Source organism: Capricornis sumatraensis, chromosome 1, assembly GCF_032405125.1.
Source record: "Capricornis sumatraensis isolate serow.1 chromosome 1, serow.2, whole genome shotgun sequence".
NCBI classification, from domain to species: Eukaryota; Metazoa; Chordata; class Mammalia; order Artiodactyla; family Bovidae; genus Capricornis; species Capricornis sumatraensis.
Genome location: NC_091069.1, coordinates 189,958,098 through 189,977,778, shown reverse-complemented (window position 1 = coordinate 189,977,778; position 19,681 = coordinate 189,958,098). Strand labels below are relative to the sequence as shown.

At 41.1% G+C, this 19,681-nt stretch overlaps 1 protein-coding gene, 1 long non-coding RNA gene and 2 other non-coding genes across 4 annotated transcripts in view; 3 read left to right on the top strand and 1 right to left on the bottom strand.

The window, feature by feature from the left end:
* Nucleotides 1–4,621, bottom strand: part of MCF2L2 (MCF.2 cell line derived transforming sequence-like 2) — a 279,399-nt gene extending 274,778 nt beyond the window's left edge. Inside the window, exon 1 of the mRNA XM_068968757.1 lies at nucleotides 4,546–4,621. Within this exon, the coding sequence (XP_068824858.1) occupies nucleotides 4,546–4,621 (76 nt within the window). The remainder of the gene's footprint in view (nucleotides 1–4,545) is intronic.
* A 6,778-nt stretch (nucleotides 4,622–11,399) lies between these two features.
* Nucleotides 11,400–18,695, top strand: LOC138091111 (uncharacterized). Its single transcript, XR_011145926.1, has 5 exons — nucleotides 11,400–11,527; nucleotides 14,335–14,504; nucleotides 15,596–15,701; nucleotides 16,503–16,551; nucleotides 18,416–18,695. It is a non-coding gene; the product is annotated as an uncharacterized lncRNA (long non-coding RNA).
* LOC138094087 (small nucleolar RNA SNORA81) lies at nucleotides 15,792–15,967 on the top strand. The gene has a single exon (XR_011146200.1). It is a non-coding gene; the product is annotated as a small nucleolar RNA SNORA81 (small nucleolar RNA).
* On the top strand, nucleotides 16,303–16,435 carry LOC138093766 (small nucleolar RNA SNORA63). The gene has a single exon (XR_011146148.1). It is a non-coding gene; the product is annotated as a small nucleolar RNA SNORA63 (small nucleolar RNA).
* Nucleotides 18,696–19,681: the final 986 nt, after the last annotated feature.

Here is a 19,681-nt window from a genome sequence, read left to right as displayed (position 1 = left end):
GTCCCTTCTGCTTCACAGTTTAATTGGGCATGGACAAACATAAAATTATTTTAGAACAATAATAAAGTAAGGTAAAAATAATTACTTCTAATATGAGATGACAAGATGGAGAGTGACCTGAACTAGAAATGTGAAACCTGCATGGGGCATTACCAACACAGATCAGCTGGATGACTAAGGGTTTCCACTGAATAGAAGCTCTGTGTTAACCATATGTGCCCTGTCTATCAAAGTTCTAGAGCAATGAGAGATGCATTAAGAGAAAGCTCATGATTTCTTAGGCAGCACCTTTGCATATAAATAGCAGTATACAACAGCAACCCACTCCAGTACCCTTGCCTGGAAAGTCCCATGGACAGAGGAGCCTGGTAGGCTGCAGTCCATGGGGTTGCTAAGAGTTGGACACGACTGAGCAACTTCCCTTTCACTTTTCACTTTTCATGCATTGGAGAAGGAAATGCAACTCACTCCAGTATTCTTGCCTGGAGAATCCCAGGGACAGAGGAGCTTAGTGGGCTGCTGTCTATGGGGTTGCACAGAGTTGGACACAACTGAAGCGACTTAGCAGCAACAGCAGCAACAGTAAATGTTGCAGAAAAGATTAAAGACTTGAAAGGGATGGGATGGAGAAAATTATGCAACACTTCTAATTGTGAAATTCTGTAACTGAACCGATGTGACTGTACGGTCCAGAGTAAAGGTGAGAGGATGGTCCTCTTTTGTGTCCTACGTAGGTAAAAACACACTTGGACACTGTTCACATGTGAAGTGCATATTTTTATTAGGCTCCCTGACAAACTAACAAAATCCAAAGAAAGAGATCCCACAGAGAACCACATCATATGAAGAACACTTGAAGGACTTCATGTCTACCTGAAAAATCAGTTTTAGGAAACAAAAGAGTTATTTACAAATGCGTCCAAGCTGTTCTTAAAAGTGTAAAAATTGCCTGGCATTACTAAGTACTCAAAGTCCAGTTCAAGGCACTACAGATCACTCATTTATTCAGTAAACATTTATTCTATGCCTCCTTAGAGGTAAGTCCTGTGTTAGGTGTCTAGGCCACATGGATAAGTAATGAAGAGTCTAGGAGCAGAGATATGCACATGAATAACCAACTAACCACAATACAAGGGAGAGTATGAGAGGTGTCACGTGGGTAGAACAAAACCTACTTCAAATTCAAAAGCAGGAATCACTATGTGCTGACATCAGGATCAGAGAAGGCGACATTGATTGAGGACTGAAAGGTGTATACTATTCATGTGAGAAGAAACATATGGGGGGGGGTCACTCAAGGTGGGGGAAAAGCAGAAGCAAAAGTTTAGAAGTGGGAACAGGGTAGAAAAATATAGTGGAACAAAGCTGAAGAACAGAAGAGCCTGAGTTAAGCAACCACAGGTGTAGAAATATCAGGTATTGGGGAGTAAGAGAGGAAGGGTGCCAAAGAGTACAGAGCTTGTACTCCAGGCTACAGACAGTGACTATGTATGGATATCATCAAAGGTTCTAGAGTACACAGTACTCTGTGTGTGTGTGGCTTTGCTGTTGTTTTTATTCCTGGTATAGATTAGAGGCAAACACAAGAAAGGCAGGAGGCTTGCATAAGGGTTAGTCAGGAGGAAATGACACTCTGAAGCAGGTCACAGGCAGGTAGCGGTGGGAATGGACAGAGGAAAGAGACTCATGAGATATTTCAGAAACTGAATCATCAGGCCCCAGACCTGAAGTGTCAAATCTAAAGGACTATGGAAAGAGCAGAAACCCCAGCTGGAGGAGGAACTGACTGAGAGGCAGAAGTGGCCAAATTAATATGAAAGCACAGCACTATTGCCCAGTTGAGTGGGTAGGACAGGACCAGGAGAATGTTCTACATCTTGCTCCAAGCACTTCTCAATCCTTCCCCAACTCATGATCACACCCCCTCACAGGCTGCTCATCAAGGAAATGCCCGAAGTCAAATGCAGAGCCAATCCTATACTTCAAAACACAAACTTGTAGAAAAAGAGATCAGATCTGTGGTTACCAGAAGAAGAGGGTAGGGGAAACGGGAATTGGATGAAGGGAGTCAAAAAGTATAAACTTCCAGTTATAAGATAAATAAGTACTAGGGATATAATGTATAACATGATAAATGTAATTCAGGTACATTATATATGAAAGCTGTTAAGAGGATAATTTCTAAGAGTTCTCATGACAAGTAACAAAGAAGTTTTTTTATATTTCTTTAATGTTGCATCTCTGAAGGAGGCCATGGCAACCCACTCCACTACTCTTGCCTGGAGAATACCATGGACAGAGGAGCCTGGCAGGCTACAGTCTGTAGCCTTGGAAAGAGTCAGACATGATTCAAGCAACTTAGCACACAATGTTGTATCTCAATGAAATGATGGATATTCACTAAACTTATTGTGGTAATAGTTTCATGATGTGTTTAAGTCAAATCATTATACATCTCAAACTTATACAGTGCTTGCTGTATGTTAATTATATATCAGTAAAACTGGAAGAAGAAAAAAAAAACAGAGCCAATCCAGTCTATGAGAAGCTTTACTAGCTACACGGTTCAGTTCTCCATGAAGGCCAAGGAAGCTTCAGGGTTAGAGAACCCCTCAGTAAGATCCTCAAACAGAGCATCTGAAAAGTACCTTCTAGTCCTAAACCTGTGACTGGTTAACCTCTTGAAGCCTTAAATGATGAACCTCCCAAGTCTCGATTCCTTTACGGTAAGATAGGAGTGATAATGTATACCCCACCTACTTCACAGGTTTGTGGGGATACACAGGAAGAGACAGAATGCTGCAAAGCACACAAATGCCAGGGGTCATGAGAAGTTCTTTGAGGGCATAAACTACAACAAATTCATGTTTGTATCATGGAGCTGACTATGGAAAGAGGGAGGGAGCAAGGTGGAGAAGAAAATACCATAGTCTGGGCCCCACAGGCAGCCTGGTGTCAGCCAAGGAATATACTGCCTACCATATCTTCAAGAAGATCCTACATCCAGAGAAACAGGTGAGAATAATTGTCCACATCTACCTCCTTGTTTAACTGATGGGAAGCTTCACCCTGAAAGAGGCCCAGTGATCTGCCCAATATCTTTAGTGGCAAAGGGTCCAAGAATAGGACCAATAACACAGTCACAGGTTAAATGGTGTTTTCACCCACATTATCTTACAAGCAGACTTTGAGCTGGGTGGGAAGGATTATTTAAATTCCCATTTTCCAGTCTGAACTTACATGACTTTTCTAGGGCAGGATTCAAATTCAGACAGTCGTACCCCCAGTTCACTGCTCTTTCCCAATTGGTATTAGCACAATCATCTCAGCATTCAGTATATTTCAGACTCGAAGTTCTGTTTTATTTTATCCTGCCTTCATCAGTATTTCACATTCAGTCTTTCCTGGTAGAATTCTACTGACCTTTTGTCTTAAAAACCAGTTCAGTGGCCACACTGGGCACCAGAAACATGTTTTAAAACTGAATCATCAAAACTGAGCCTCCCCCTGTATCCATAAATCATTTTCCAAAGTCTATCCCCACATGTGTATCATTCCATACGTATGAATAATGTATGTATCATTATCGTACTAAACACATTGACCTAGGGTGCTCAAAGAGCACTGATGGCTAATTGAAGCAATATTTATCATATAAATACCAAGAAGGCAGTTTTAACAAATGGGTGGAACAAAGATTGAAAACGTACTGACTTTATCAATGAAAACTGATTTACATTCACAGAAGGACCTCAAAGTGAAGTGGGCAACAGAGAAAATGATCAGGATAATTCTAGTCAGCTAAATTCAAAAGATCTGAACCTGAATGCGTTTTTTACTTAAGGAGGTCCAGGGAAGGCGCAGGGGTGGCGGGAATGATAAAAAGAATTAACCTTGCCACTGTCTCAATGTCCTGTCTTTCCACCATAACCTTTATTTCAGGAAGAAGGCACGCATGTTTTGCTCCCCTTTTTTTAACTAATGGAAGAGGATTAAAACTGCTCAATCTCCCGGGGCTTCCAGAGGTTTCTCAGTGGTTTCACCAGGGATGGGGCGACACCGCCAGGCAGCACTTCCACGGGACAGGCCAGGGAGCAGGACTGCGCAGAGGACCTCTACTGTGGCCCGCACCTCGGCACCCCGTCTCCCAGTGCCTTGGCAGCAGTTTCTACTGGAAAGCATCGGCCTCCCTTCCTCCTGTTCCCTCTCCTTTCTAGTCGCATCAATTACGACACAACTCGCCACCCTTGCCCACGGTCAGCAGCGGGTAACAGATCCTAACCTCCAGGGAGCCCTCGGTGTAGGGTTCAACAGACTTGGCAATTGCCTGGTGAAGACCCCTGCCCCGCAGCCTACCCCGGCTCCGCCAGACGCGGCGGACTCGAGGGCTGCGAGCGCCGCGCTCCAGGGATGCCCGTTACAGAGCAGCACTCAAGGCAGCGAGGTCCACACCCAAGGCCATCCCAGGGCTGCTGTGAGGGAAGCCCCAGACAACGCCCCCACCCTCCATTAATAAAACGCAAGATTTTAAAAAGCGTCATTTACCGACATGAGTGATCACTGTGGCCAGTCGCCGTGTGAACTCCTGAGGGGCCATTTCTTCTTTTAACCAAAACAGCATTTCACCGAAAAACCACTCGGTATAAACAAAACAAAGCAACACAAATCTGTTTCTATCGGTGCTATGGATGACTATTTAAAGGCATCTCCTCCAAAGGATGTTCGGCCCTCACACTGTTTCTCGCTCTCCTAAGGCACAAAACGAGAGTCACTCCCAGTCAAGGCCAACTCTCCACGGCCGCGCGGCTAGAGGACGCCAGCCACGCTCCGCAGGGGGTAAATTTAAAGATTAGGTCCAGGGGCTTTCCCAACGCGACGACTGCCTTTGGGAGACAGGAAAGTAGCAGTTCCAAAGGTGAGAAGAGCACGTCGCCCCAATCTCGCCGTAACCCTGCTTCTGGCTTCCTGGGTCGAGGCGGGTGAATAGGTTTCTGGATCTGAGGTCGGATCTTTGGCTCTGTCTCCAGGGAGGGTCGGGATGAAGTATCCTCTGTCAGCCCACAGGAGGCGCGCTGACTCGGCGGCTGCGGAGGACTGAGGAGCAGAGGTGCTGAGGAACCTGGAGGCGCGCTCCGCGCCGCCTACGCCGCCTCACAGCGCGTTGCAGCGCTTCCCGCCTCCGCGCGCACCTTTCCCCGCCCGGGGGGCGGTGCCCGACGCGCCCCGAGAGGTGCGCACGCGCGTGTCCGTATTCAGGGAGATGATGTGCCCACTGGTGTCCGACTCTGCAACCCCAAGGACTGTAAGCCACCTGGCTCTTCAGTCCATAGCATTCTCCAGGAAAGAATACTGGAGTGGGTTGCCATTTCCTTCTCCAGGGGATCTTCCTGATCGGAGGATGGAACTCAGGTCTCTTGCATTGCAGGCAGATTCCTTACTGTCTGAGCCACTAGGAACATATCTTGAATCATCCCTTAAGACTGGGTGCGATTCAAGATCTGTCCTCCAGCTGTCAGGGAGAGGAGACAGCGACTTCAGTTTGGTATCCCACCCTACCCCCACCCCCACCCCACACCCCGCCCCCTCGCCTGGTATCTGTGGAGAAGCCCAGGCAAGAAAGGGACTGGCAGGAAGTTCTGCGGCCGCCCGCCGGTGCTTTGGAAGAAGGGCTGTATGAGGTGCAATTGACCGTCCCATCTCGTGACTCCAGGGAACTAGGGGTGGCTAGAATTTGTTTCCCCCTGTTAGGGGTTGTCCCGTTCAGTTATCAGCGTCCACTGGACACACTCGCATTTGGAGCCGGGAGCGCGGGCTGTGCAGCAGCCGGACTCAGCAGGCGGGTAAGTACGAGTGACTCCACCGTGTGGGCCTCTTCCTTTGTGCAGCTCGCCAGCGTTGCGCCAGCCAACAGTCAGGCGCGCCAGCGCTCCCTCCAGGAAAGGCTCTGGCACAGCGTCCTTGAGAATCCTCCCTGTCAGCCGCAGGAGCGTCTGCTCTGCAACTATCCAGTGGTGGATGCCGTCGCAGGGCTTCATTAGGTGGCTCCAGATACTACCTGACAGGCGGAGTAACCGAATTCAGAAGCCCACGTGAAAAGCCTGAGCAAATGCAAATCTGGCCAGGTTGTCCCCCCAATCCATTCGTAAAAGGAGGGACCCGGTCGCGAGAGTGCCAGGATCACCCACAGGTTCTGAGCCAATTCTAGAAAGCTCAGGTTTCCTCTTTTTCATGTAAAAAGCCGAACCCCAAACACCTTGGATGAAATTTCTAGTAATAGCTCCTCAACCCAGGCATTTGGAGATGTTCTTTAACGCTTTCTGCTAACAGTTGTGGGCTGTGGTTAAGAGATGGTGTTAAGCCACCTGCAGAGTGAAATTTGTGCAGAGATTCTTCCCTCCTATGACTGGGCTCTGTGCACTTTGCCTGCACAAGTAGAGCAACCATTTCCATAGCAACCCCTTGCAAGGAATTCAGAGAGGGGTTAAAGATCCAAAGGAGTAATATAGCTTTGGGTTGTGTTTCCACAGTAGTTTCTGGCTCTTCAAGGATGACAAGTATTTTTGAGGAACCAAATGAAGGCTTTCCTGTTGGTAGTAGTAGTATCCAGTGCCCAGTCAGAGCCAACTGTGAACTGGTCCCTAGAAAGCAACATATTGCTGAGGAGACTGATAATGTGAGACTTTCTGGAATTTGCAGATTCAGTGAACTCAGCTTCTTGGATTAAGTCAGGTTCTTATGGGTGAGAATCATAGATAGAAGGGAAGGGAGAAGGGAAGAGTAATGAGAAGCTTATGAATAGGAATGAGAGAAAAAGGAAAGAAATAAATCACACTCAGAAGGCAGCTCTCCTTCCCACATCTGTACCTTTACAATCTTCAGGGGTTTCCATGGAGATGAATTGGCTGATTTATGGCAAGATGTAACAGGCAGTGTCTGTCCTCAGAAACCAGTTCTGTCCCCTCATCTTTAACACACACTCTCTGGGGCCTCAGCTACTATACCTGGGCCATGAGGGAGTAGGTCTGTGATCCCCAAGGTCCCTTTTGCAGTTCTGAAATCGTATAACTAAGCAGAAATGAGCATAGCTTTCAATAGCCCATACCTCCTTGTTCCTTCAAGAAAACAGTCATTATCTCCATTTTTCTTGTGAACATGGACAGGCTTCCTGTCTTCTCTCCTCCACCGCCCTCCTCCCTTCTGTGCCTCTTTTTATCTATCCTAATTATGATTTATCTCTTGTCTCTGACAAATTACATTACTCTAATGTATGGCAAAATCAAGGAACAAGTCAGAATAGCCTGCCTTCCTCTCTACTGAACAAATTAATAATCAGTCACATCTATTGAATATCAATTATACACCGAAGGTTGCAATGTGCTTAGTCACTCAGTAGTATCCAACTCTTTGCAATCCCATGAACTGTAGCCTGCCAGGCTCCTCTATCCATAGGGATTCTCCAGGCAACAACACTGGAGTGGGTTGCCATGCCCTCCTCCAGGGGATCTTCCCAACCCAGGGATCGAGCCCAGGTCTCCCGCATTGCAGGCAGAATCTTTACCATCTGAGCCACCAGGGAAGCCCATGAATACTGGAGTAGGTAGCCTATCCCTTCTCTGGGGGATATTCCCAAGCCAGGGATTGAACTGGGCTCTTCTGCATTGCAAGCAGATTCTTTGCCAGTTGTAATAGGCAGTGTCAATTACAGCAGCCATCACCACCATATAGTAAGTGACTGCTCTGTGCCACCTGGTATAATGGCAGGCATTTCACAAACATCATTTAAGCCCCACAGTAACCCTTTATGGCTTTAGTCTCATTTTGTAGATGCTATTGGTATAAGAACCAAAGTGTGTATCACTAAACATATGACTCTAGACCATTTTCTGCCTTCAGGTAAGGATTTGCCTGAACTTGGAAAGACAAATCATCCTCCAAGCACTACCAAAGTAGATTCTACCTCCCTTTTGGTGGATTGTCAGCAATGCCTCTGACAATGAAGAGAAAGACAAAGGATCCACCCTGGGTGCCACAAATGAGGTGAGGTACCATTGGGCCACCTGGTTTAGTCTAAATCAGTGGTTCTCAAACTAGCAGAATCACCTGGAAATATAGATGAATTTTTAAAAAATACAAACTCCTAGTCCTTGCCTTCAGGGATTCTGATTCAGTAGTGTGAGATGAGATCTGAGAATCTGCATTTCTAACAAGTACCCAGGATTACTGATGCTGCTGGTCCTAGGACCACACAGTGAGCACCACTGACTACAGCAAAGCTATTCAAACTTCTTAGACTGCAAACCATAGCATGATATAAATTTTACCTTATGACACAGCAGACATAAATATACATAATTAAAACAAAATGAAAACAATTGTTGTATGGAATAATTTTTCCCTTCAGAAAATTAACTCAAAATGAATCACTGACCTAAATGTAAAACACAAAACAATAAAATTCCCATAACAGTTTTCATTCCAATCCCATAGAAGGGCAATGCCAAAGAATGTTCAAACTACCATGTATTTGCACTCATTTCACATGCTAGCAAGGTAACGCTCATAATCCTTCAAGCTAGCCTTCAACAGTACATGAACTGAGAACTTCCAGATGTACAAGCTGGATTTAGAAAAGACAGAGGAACCAGAGATCAAATTGGCAACATTCATTGGGCCATAGAGAAAGCAAGGGAATTCCAGAAAAACATCTACTTCTGCTTCGTTGACTATGTGGATCACAACAAACTGTGGAAAATTCTTAAAGAGATGTGAATACCAGACCACCTTACTTGTCTCCTGAGAAACCTGTATGCAGGTCAAGAAGCAACAGTTAGAACTGGACATGGAACAACAACAACCTGGTTCAAAACTGGGAAAGGAGTACATCAAAGCTGTATATTATCACTCTGCTCATTTAACTTCTATGCAGAGTATATCATGCAAAATGCCAGGTTGGATGAATGACAAGCTGGAATCAAGATTGCTAGGAGAAATATCAACAACCTCAGATATGCAGATGATACCACTCTAATGGCAGAAATTTAAGAGAAAATAAAAAGCCTCTTGATGATGGTGAAAGAGGACAGTGAGAAAGCTGGCTTAAAACTCAACATTCAAAAAATTAAGATCATGGCATCCCATCCCATCACTTCATGACAAATAGAAGGCAGAAAAGTGGAAACAGTGGCAGATTTTATTTTCTTGGGTTCCCAAATTACTGTGGATGGTGACAGCAGCCATGAAATTCAAAAACATTTGCTCCTTGGAAGGAAAGCTATGACAAACCTCGACAGTGTATTAAAAAGCAGAGACATCACTTTGCCAGCTAAGGTCCGTATAGTCACAGCTATGTATGGTAGTCATACCAGTAGTCATATACGAATATGAGAGTTGGACCATAAAGAAGGCTGAGCACCAAAGAATTGATGCTTTTTTTTTTTTTTTTTTTTTAGAATTGATGCTTTCAAACTGTGGTGCTGGAAAAGACGCTTGAGAGTCCCTTGGACAGCAAGGAAATCAAATTAGTAAATCTGAAAGGAATTCAACCCTGAATATTCATTGAAAATGTTGATGCTGAAACTGGAGCTCCAATACTTTGGCCACCTGATTCGAAGACCCAACTCATTGGAAAAGACCCTGATGCTGGGAAAGACTGAGTGCAGGAGGAGAAGTGGGCAGAAGATGAGATGGTTGGATAGTATCACCAACTCAATAGACATGAGTTTGAGCTAACTCCAGGAGATGGTGAAGGACAGCGAAGCTTGGTGTACTTCACTCCATGGGGTTGCAAAGAGTCGGACATGACTTCAGTTCAGTTCAGTCTCTCAGTCGTGTCCGACTCTGCGACCCCATGAATCGCAGCACGCCAGGCCTCCCTGTCCATCACCAACTCCGGGAGTTCACTCAGACTCACGTCCATCGAGTCAGTGATGCCATCCAGCCATCTCATCCTCTGTCGTCCCCTTCTCCTCCTGCCCCCAATCCCTCCCAGCGTCAAAGTCTTTTCCAATGAGTCAACTCTTCGCATCAGGTGGCCAAAGTACTGGAGTTTCAGCTTTAGCATCATTCCCTCCAAAGAAATCCCAGGGTTGATCTCCTTCAGAATGGACTGGTTGGATCTCCTTGCAGTCCAAGGGACTCTCAAGAGTCTTCTCCAACACCACTTAGCAAATGAAAAACAACAACAAACAACAACATAACATAGGAGAAAGTCTATATAACCTAGGATTTGGTGAAGACTTTCTAGGTACAATACCAAAGGTATGTACCATGAAAGAAAAACTTGGTAAGATAGACTTCATTAAAATGAAGCTTTTCTGCTGTGTGAAAGATACTATTAAGAGAATAAAAGGAGAAGTAATGGGTTGATAGAAAATATGTATGAAAAATATAACTCTCTGTTAAAAAAAAAAGGACTATTATCTAAACCATACAAAGAACTCTTTAAAAAAAAAAAAGGACTGCTAAAATACAAGAACTCTTAAATCTCATACAAAGAACTCTTAAATCTCAATAGTAAGAATAACCTGATTTTTTAAAGTGGGGGAAGGGTTAAGCTCTATCTTATGCTCATTATTGCTGTAAAAATAGTCTACAAACTTACAACTAGAAGACTAGTAAGTTCTAGAGATATAATGCACTGTACTAGTGATTGTAGTCAACAATACTATATCCTGTATTTCAAAGTTGCTAGGAGAGTAGATCTTAAATGTCTCACCAAAAAAGAAATCATAATTATGTGACACGAAAGAGGTGTTGGCTAATCCTATGGCGGCAATCTTATTGCAATACATAAAGGTATCAAATCAATAGGTTGTACAGTTTAAACTTATACAATGCTATGTGCCAATTATATCTCAATTTTTTAAACATAATACAGAAAAAAGTTTATTTTAAAATTCTGTAATTTCAATTTTGAGACAATTAAGAGGAGGATTTGTTTTAAATACATGTTTTTCACATTTTTGGAAACATAAAATGTTGTATTTTTCATATCCCACACCCTTTTATATCAGGACATTCCCTTTTTTCTTGCCCTCAGAAAACTCTGTAAGGGCTCTTCGCCCTGAAGCCCATAAGAGAAAAAGAACGCCATAAACTACAGAAAGAAATATCCGTAGGGCACGCAGGTAGCCTAAAAGGTCTGAGAACAGCAGGCCCCACCCTAGTTGGATCCCACCCCAAGGGACAAACAAAGGAGGGACCCCCACGGGCACGCAGCCATCTCCGGCACTGCAGCTCTGTTCTCTTCTTTGATTGGTTTTAGCGGTGACGCCCCCTCCGAATGCCTCGCTCGGATTGGCCTACTTCTTGGATCGGACTGGACGGTGGCCAGAGGAGGACAAGAGACTTCTATACGATCTGGAGGGACGATTTGGGTCACATCTGAGACGGCGTTGCACATCAACAAGCGTCCAGGCTCCAGGGACATGGCGGCGGCCTCTGTGATGTCGGTGCTGCTGATGGCGACTGAGAGGAACCGGTGGCAGCTAGTCCAGAGCCTGCTGCTGCTGCTGCCGCCCTGGCAACGGTGGGTGGAAAGGCGGCTGTGTTCCTGCCCAGGGATGGGGGCGTGGGGTGTTGGCCCGCCTGAGCGGTGCGAGTTGCGGGGGTTCGGGAGGCTCGGTAGAATCTGCTTGTCAGCGGATTGATTTCAGCCCCACCCGTGAGAAGTCCTTCTCCACCCAGCCCTCTTTTTTCTCCCCCTGCTCGAGAGTCACTCTTCAACCTGCCCTTTGCCTTAGTTTCTCCCGTTAGCGGTGGGAGTGGGGGGAATGGAACTGGGCCTACCATCCTCCAGGCACTCCTACCTTTGGGGGCAAGAATAGGGTTGACAGATTTAGCGATTAAAATACAGGATGCTGGTTAAAATTTAAATTTCAGATAAACAACACAATTTTTATTATAAATGTCTCTGATATCAAATTAAATTAAAAATATAAAACAGTATTTGTTATTTGTCTGAAGCTTGACTGGGCGTCCTGTTTTTTATTTGGCAGTCCTAAGCAAGAATACCATTTATACAACCTCCTAACCATTTACAGTGTCCTTTCATAGCACTGCCTATATAGGGAGTATTATAATCCGTGTTCTAATGCAGCCCAAGGTTATGCAACTAGTAAGTAACGGGGCCAGGACACTTTAAAAGCCATTTCAGTTCTGCTGTCCCTCTCAGGTGTGCATTTCAAAGAAAGATTCCCGGGGAGCTCTTTTAATTGTTAGAATGAACCTAACAAAAGCAAATTTATCTTTCAGGGGGCCTGGAAAGTTGTTTTATATTAGGTTCTTTGCTTTGGCATTTACCTTATATTTAAGGGAAGAAACTGTATTAAATTGTCAAGGAATATTGACTTACTGTGTGATGATGAAAGTATATTACACATGTATTAAATCACAATGGCCTATCATTTGACTTTGATATCAGTGGATAAGGTTATATTCATGCAAGAGAATGTAGGGACATCATTGCATAGGTAATGATTAAGGCGGTGAAGGGTATTCTGGAATGAGACACACCTGGGTTCAAAACTTTAGTTTCACACTTTGATGGCAGTAGGCAAGTTTCGTAATCTTTCTGGGACTCCATCTCCTCTTCTTTAAAGTAGAAATGATAATAATTGTATCCACTTCATAGGATTGTTGTATTAAATTCTTGTCAAGTGCCTGGGACATTGAAATTTATTAATTTTATCAATGATTAACCATTACACTTTAACTTTTAGTAAATGTGAATTTTTGGCATAAATTATTAGATAATAAATATTTTAGTTTTAAGTAGAAAAAAGCCAAGTAATCAAGAATATTATGAATATTGTGAGTTTCAGTGCAAAGAAATGTACTATTCAATAATAGTTAAAGCAGATAGTTTAGACCATAATATACCAACTTTACCAAATCACAAATTTGTAAGCCAGGGTAATATAATAAAATTTTATATTTTAGTCTCAGAAATTGTTCCCCATGTATAATCTTACGTGCTTTAATATTCATTGTGTTATAAACAGAAAGAAACATTAGCACTCTCCAAGGGAAAGAAAATGACTATAGAGTGAGAAATAAAGCCAAAAAATAGGTTTATGGTCAGTGGCTGTTTATGGTGAGGTATACTTAGTATGTTTTAGAAACCAAATGTCAAGCTTTGTAGGAGTTTTATATTTCTTTTTATTTCCTTAGTGTTTACAGTATTAACGTAGTTCACTTACAAACTATTCTCTAAAATTCCTCTTGGGAACTTTTCCCAGTTTTTCTCCAGAAAAACCTTTCCACCACCTTGAAGAGAATGTGGAATTATGAAAATTAAAGGTCTAATCTTAGCAACTATTGACTGTTACCTAAGTGATAGTAAACAGGTCATTTAACATTTCTGAGCCTTGGTTTAATCTCTAAAATCATAACTACCAAAAACCTGTTCCACCATCCCCAAGGTTTATAAATGCTACCAATTATTACTAGCTGTTGCCCACCAGAGAAAACTTCAACCAGGGTGAATCCAACTATTTGTATTCTTTGTGCCTGCAGCAAGCCTCCTCAAAGGGCTATAGAAATTTGCACACTGGATAGACTTGTAATAAAATAAATTCATGGTAGTCCACTTCACCTGGGCTTTCAACAGACCAAGAAATTAAAGCTTTCTTTTTTTTATGGTAGACAGGATCTAGGCCCTTTTTGTTATTGTTAGGTTTAAATGCAATTTTGCAACATGAAAACTGCGGTCTCTATAATTAGTTAGGAATCTTTGTCACTCGTGATACATCTGTTGCTTGCTATCTATTTTCAAAGCTTATTGCTATGTTAGCTCTAAAATAAAGCTTTTCTTAACAAAGCTATAGGCTTTATTAAAATCAAGTCTGCCAATTAAAAAACAATGGGAAAAAAAAACTCAAGGCTGTATAAGTTTCCTATTGGAAAGATACTTATTTTTGAAGTGAATGATAATCAGTGAATACATACCAGAACAATTTGCCGTGGATCTATAAATATAGAGCTTGTTTCCCTACTTATGTGTCTTATACATAAAAGAATTATGTAGAAAATGTTTGTTTGGGTTCTGTTTGTTTGTTTAGCTGGTATGTGAAGAAAACTGAGGATCCCAAGTTTGAAAGGGCACAAAAATCTAAAATTAAAAATGAGATGCTTAAAAGGATTTTATCTTGAAGCAGTTTGATTTGTCTGCCTTGTAAGCTTGGAAGTGATTCTACATTGTGCTGCATAAAAACTGTTCGCAGACCAGAATTTTAAACTAAATATAAACAGTTTAACATTTAGCCATGTGCTTTGAAAGTCATGTGATGGAGGCTTTATTTGCAAAACATAGTAATTTAAGCTTTTTACTTTTAGATCCAAAAGATACTTCTAGCACTTGGATACTACCTGGGAGCAACTTGTCATGCTTGCATTGTATGGAACAAGTGTTCAAAATAGAATGCAAAAACTGTAAGCTGATGGAAGAGGCAGCACATGACATCCCTGGTACTCCAGGGAGAATATTTGATATAGGAGATACCTTTGTAAGTATTGGCATATTTTTCCTAGGGCATTTTTAAACCAGTGATATTTAGGGTATGGGAAGGAAAATAATTATCCTAATGGTTTAAGCCAGTTGCCATGCATGAATATCTAGAGATAATACTAAGACTTTTCTTTAATAGGCTTTATTTTTTAGAACAATTTTAAGTTTACAGGAAAATTGGGATGAGAGTTCCCAGGTTCCTATATTGCTAACAACTTATATTAGTTTGGCACATTTGTTAAAATTAATGAACCAACATTGACACATTATTAATTAAAGTCCAGGATCTATTCAGGCTTCCTTAGTTTTCACCTAGTATTCTTTTTCTGTTCCAGGATCCTGTTCAGGATACCACGTGACATTTAATTATGTCTCCTTAAGCTCTTCTTGCCTGTAACAGTTATTCAAATTCCTCTCCCTCCCCACCATTTTTTTTTTTTTTTAATGACCTTCACCATTTTGAGAAGCATTGGTCAGATAGTTAGTAGGATGCACTTGTATTGGAATTTGTCTGATGTTTTCCTCAAGATTAGACTGTAGTTAGGGGTCTTAAAGAGGAAGACCACAGAGGTAAAATAACATTTTCATTTCATTCTATCAGGCGTTTTTACTGTTGATGTTGACCTTGATCATGTGATAGAGTTTGTCAGATTTCTTCATGTAAACTTCTTCCCTCCCCGCTCCTTCTGTACTGTGGTCTCTGGAAGGAAGTCTCTATGCACAACTCACTCTTTAAGTAAAACTTTTTTTCACTTTCTCAAATGGACCAAGATGCTTATTTTGGATGAAGCTGATAAGCCAAAGGAGTAAAGGTCAAATCCACCAGTTTTACCAGAAATCAAATACAAGGACTCAGGTGTGCATGTGATTTTTTTCAGAGGGCAGGTTGGAATAACTGTTGCAATGTAGCTATGAAGTGCTATATTGCCCTTTCCCCTGCCAAAAGCAATTGTTTCCTACAATCTCTGTCTAGCTCAGTTCTGTAGTAAGACAGGGACGCTTGGTCTCAAACATTATTCCTCTAAGTATTATTATGAAAACTGTTATAGTTGATATGTCATCATAATTAGTCATTGTCTCTTTTTTAAGGTTGTGTCCCTTTCTGCCTTAGTGCCAATCAATATGCTGAAGTCCTCAAAAAGTTCCTGAGAGATCCATTTCAAATTCTAGTGAAGAAAGAACTGATCTTTGAAAGGTATATATTATTGTATCTTATAATAATTTTGAAATAGAGTAATGTTTTTCTAATTAATGTACATAAAAATTATAGCCAGGATATTTTTTTACCTTCTTATTTAAGCTCTGTGCTAAAATTGTAGTAACTAATATCTGCAGTATCTTAGTGCTTGTAATAAAGCTAACAAATATAAACACAAGAAGAAAAACAACCGTACCAGATAGTAGAAAAACTACAGGTAACTAACACCAGAGTATTTTGTTCTAAAATTTGGTACAGTAATATCAGTATTTTGGCAGAATTAAAAGAATGAATTTCTAATGGGTTCCTTCCAATGGTAGGGCTAAGAGTGAGAAGTCAAACGGCTTTTTATTCTGACGCTGATCTGAATTAACATTTTCCTCTCTGAAATACTGTAAGGAAGAGATTGTATGCTGTCTATGACATATGAGGGACCAGCCAGTACACAGGCTGTTCTTTTAAAGGACTCAAGGCAAAGGGTAGACTGGATCCGAGAAACGCATGTCAGGATTGCAGTCTCTTATGTGGCAGGAGCTGTTCTTCCCTGGTACTGCTCCTTAAGACACTGTTAATGTCTCATTATTTCCTCAATAAACTGAAGCAGGATCTAATTACAATGTAGCTGAGAAGTGCTGCATTGTCTTTGCCCCCTGCTCAAAATAAGACTTGTTTCCTTTCAAGTCCTGTCTGCCATGCCGCTGTAGCACCCAGGGATGCGTGGTTTCATACACATTTACCAGTTTAAACCCTGACTCAACAAATAACTCCTGAGAGTTAAGGCTTATTCATATTTTGCAGGCGTTGACAGAAAGAAAGGGGCATTACCAAGAAGGAATTTCTTGATAAGGTACAAACTACATTTTGATACTGACTTACTGGTATTTAGTTTCATTATGTTATTTACCTACTAAAAGTTGATTTTGAGGGGAAGACTTTTCATTGTCTTTGTCAGCTCAAGCAATGTAGGGAAATAAAGACCTTACTCCACAGACAGTGGTGTGATTTATAGAAAGTTCATTACCATTTTGTGTCCTGAAAGATTGTATAGAAGTTGCTTTTGAATTAGAATTTGAATATATTTATCATATCTCAGGCTCGTATTTTTATGTACAACTAATGTTGATGGTTATGAACTATGATCTGCCCACTTGTGAAAACTGTATTCTCAGTTGAGTACTTATCATCTTCACTGAATTACTTGCTTTTATTCTGGAAAAATAAATCATGTATTGTTTTTTCAAGTACAATTTTGTCAGCCAGGCATCCTTGAAAATCAGGTAAATGAATCAGGAAATATGTTGATGAAAAGTGGTATTTAAATTGTCCTTAGAAAGATTTGTGGTTAATCAGAACACAGTGGGAAAACAATGTGAAATGTAGTTCAGATTTTGGACTTTATATAGTTTATATTCAAGGGCTCACAAAGAGTCAGGCACGACTGAGCAACTGAACTGAACTGAACTGATAGTTTATATTCAAAGGGAACATCACTAATGCTGTTAGATCTGGTTGTCTTTCTTAACTTACACACTTTTTTTTTGTCATATTTCTCATATCTTGTGCATTCTTGATGATTTCCTGAATAATTGAGATTTTTCTTGGCATTTTCTGGTAGCAATTTATGTTGACCCAGGCTTAGTTATAGTAGCTTTATCACTTAAATAAATTGAATTATATCTTGCTACTTATACAAAAATAACTTTGTCAAAAAATATAGTAGTAGTTGGTAAGAATAGATAATGAGGTGATGCTCAGAAATGGTATCAGCCTGATTTAGGACATAGACTCTTAAGTGCAACAGCATGTTGTTTGGATAAAGAGCAAGTCAGTGTTTTCCTATTTGTTTTCCTCATGTCCTGGTTATTTGATATTTTAAGTTATTCCACCCAAGACATTTTTGACCGGGTCTATCATCTGTTTTAGTAGAGAGCTGTGGCTGTAATAGTGATACAGTGGTAGAGTCAATATTGTTACAGTGTATGAGGTGACCTGAGCAGAAATCAGTGATAAATATGGGTTACCATACAAATTTTTTAGAGGTTCCCCACACACAGAAAAATTTTAAGTCCTAAACCAAGGCTGTCCAGTAGAACTTTCTATAGTGAGGGAAATGTTCCATATCCATGCTGCCCAACACAGTGGTGACAGGCCATGAGTGTCTACTGAAATACGGTTAATGCAACTGGGGGTTACATTTTCTATTTTACTTAGTTTTAATTTAAATAACCACATGTAGCTAGTGGTTATTGCCTTGTACAGAATAGTCCTAAGCAATAGTTAACATTCCAGAATTTATATTTTCAATTTATAGTTCCAAAAATGTGTCAAATGGATCGCACACCTGTTCCTTTTGTTTTGTCTGGTATTTACTTCTGTCCCAGGCTAACACCTGCTCTTGGCCCACTTTGGCACAGGCTTTAATTTCACTACCCCAAGCACAATTCTGTAATCTGCTCTACAAGTAATAACACTCAGGCTGCCTGATAGAATCTGATCTTGCAGCCAGACAAATCTTTTTAAACAACCACAAAAGTAATATTTTCTTTTTCTCTAGATTTTGTGATTAGCATCTAGTGCTCTGATGAGAAGCCCTCCAAGTATAATCTTGGCAAAGAAACAGCCACTGGTGGTTAACAAGTAATTCATATCATTTGTACTTCATGTAATACTTGATAACTGATATTCTGGTGAATAATTTTTCTTTTGTTCAGAATTGGAAGCGGGAGTCAGTTTGGGAGGAAAGCTGTGGCCATAAACATTGAAGAAGACAAGAAGATTCTTTGTGACACTGAGACTTTCTACCACACTACGGTAGAGGAAATGGCAAAGACTGTGGCTGACCTAATTTAATTCCTGGAATGAAATGATTATGAATGTAGTGCTTGCTATTGCTGAACGGGCAATCACATTGTGCATTGTGTTTCTTTTGGGAGTAATATGTGAAGCCTGTCTCAGTGCTCACAACAGATTAAAAATACAAATTTTGATAGCAAAGCAACTTCAGACATGATTTCATGATATCATTGGTTTTATCCTCTTATTTCCTAGTTCTCTACACATGGTTGTATTATTTGCCATCATTTAATAATATGGACTGAAAGATATAAAAGCAGCTATTTATAAGTTTGTGTGCCTTTATTGTATTAGTCACTAACTGAATAGAGCTAACTTTAAAATGATTTTTTAAGAAAATACTTAAATTTATTTTGTTTGGTATCATTTTTCTCAGTAAGGCATTTTATTAGCAGTTAGTTGAATGTTTATTGAATGTTCAATAAATTACAGTGAAGTATTTTTTCTTTAAAGTTGTTTGGTCCTTATTTTTTAAAGATTTGTACTTCTTGCCATAATCCATATTTTCAAACAAAAAAGATAAACTAGCAGTCTATAGTAATATTTTAATCTAGTTATAAAATTATACACAAAGGATACAACAAACATGGCTTTTCATAAAAAGGTTTAATAGTTCCAAGTTAGCTGCTGCTTGGCAGTAGCATAAAGACTGATCAATTGCAGATTTCACCAGTACCGTCTACTAAACATTATCTGCTTCTTCAAGAAGAAAGAAGCAAAAATGTAAGATTCCTCCCTCCTCTGGTATGGCAAACATTTCCTGGTAGACATCATGTAACTGCTCAACAACAAGGTTTTGTTAATAAACTAATTAATCAATAGATTTCTTTTCCCATAACAATAACATGGAGTTGCTATTTTTTGTTTTTGTTTAGTTACTAAGTTGTGTCCTACTCTTTTGTGACTCCATAGACTGTAGCCTCCCCAGGCTCCTCTGCCCATGGGATTCTCCAGGCAAGAATACTGAAGTGGGTTGCCATTTCTTTTTCCAGGGGATCTTCCTGACCCAGGGGCCAAACCCAAGGCTCCTGCATTGGCAGGCAGATTCTTTACCACTGAGCCACCCGGGAAACCCTGCATTGATATAATTATTGACTTTACCAAAAGACCTGCAGAGCCCTAAT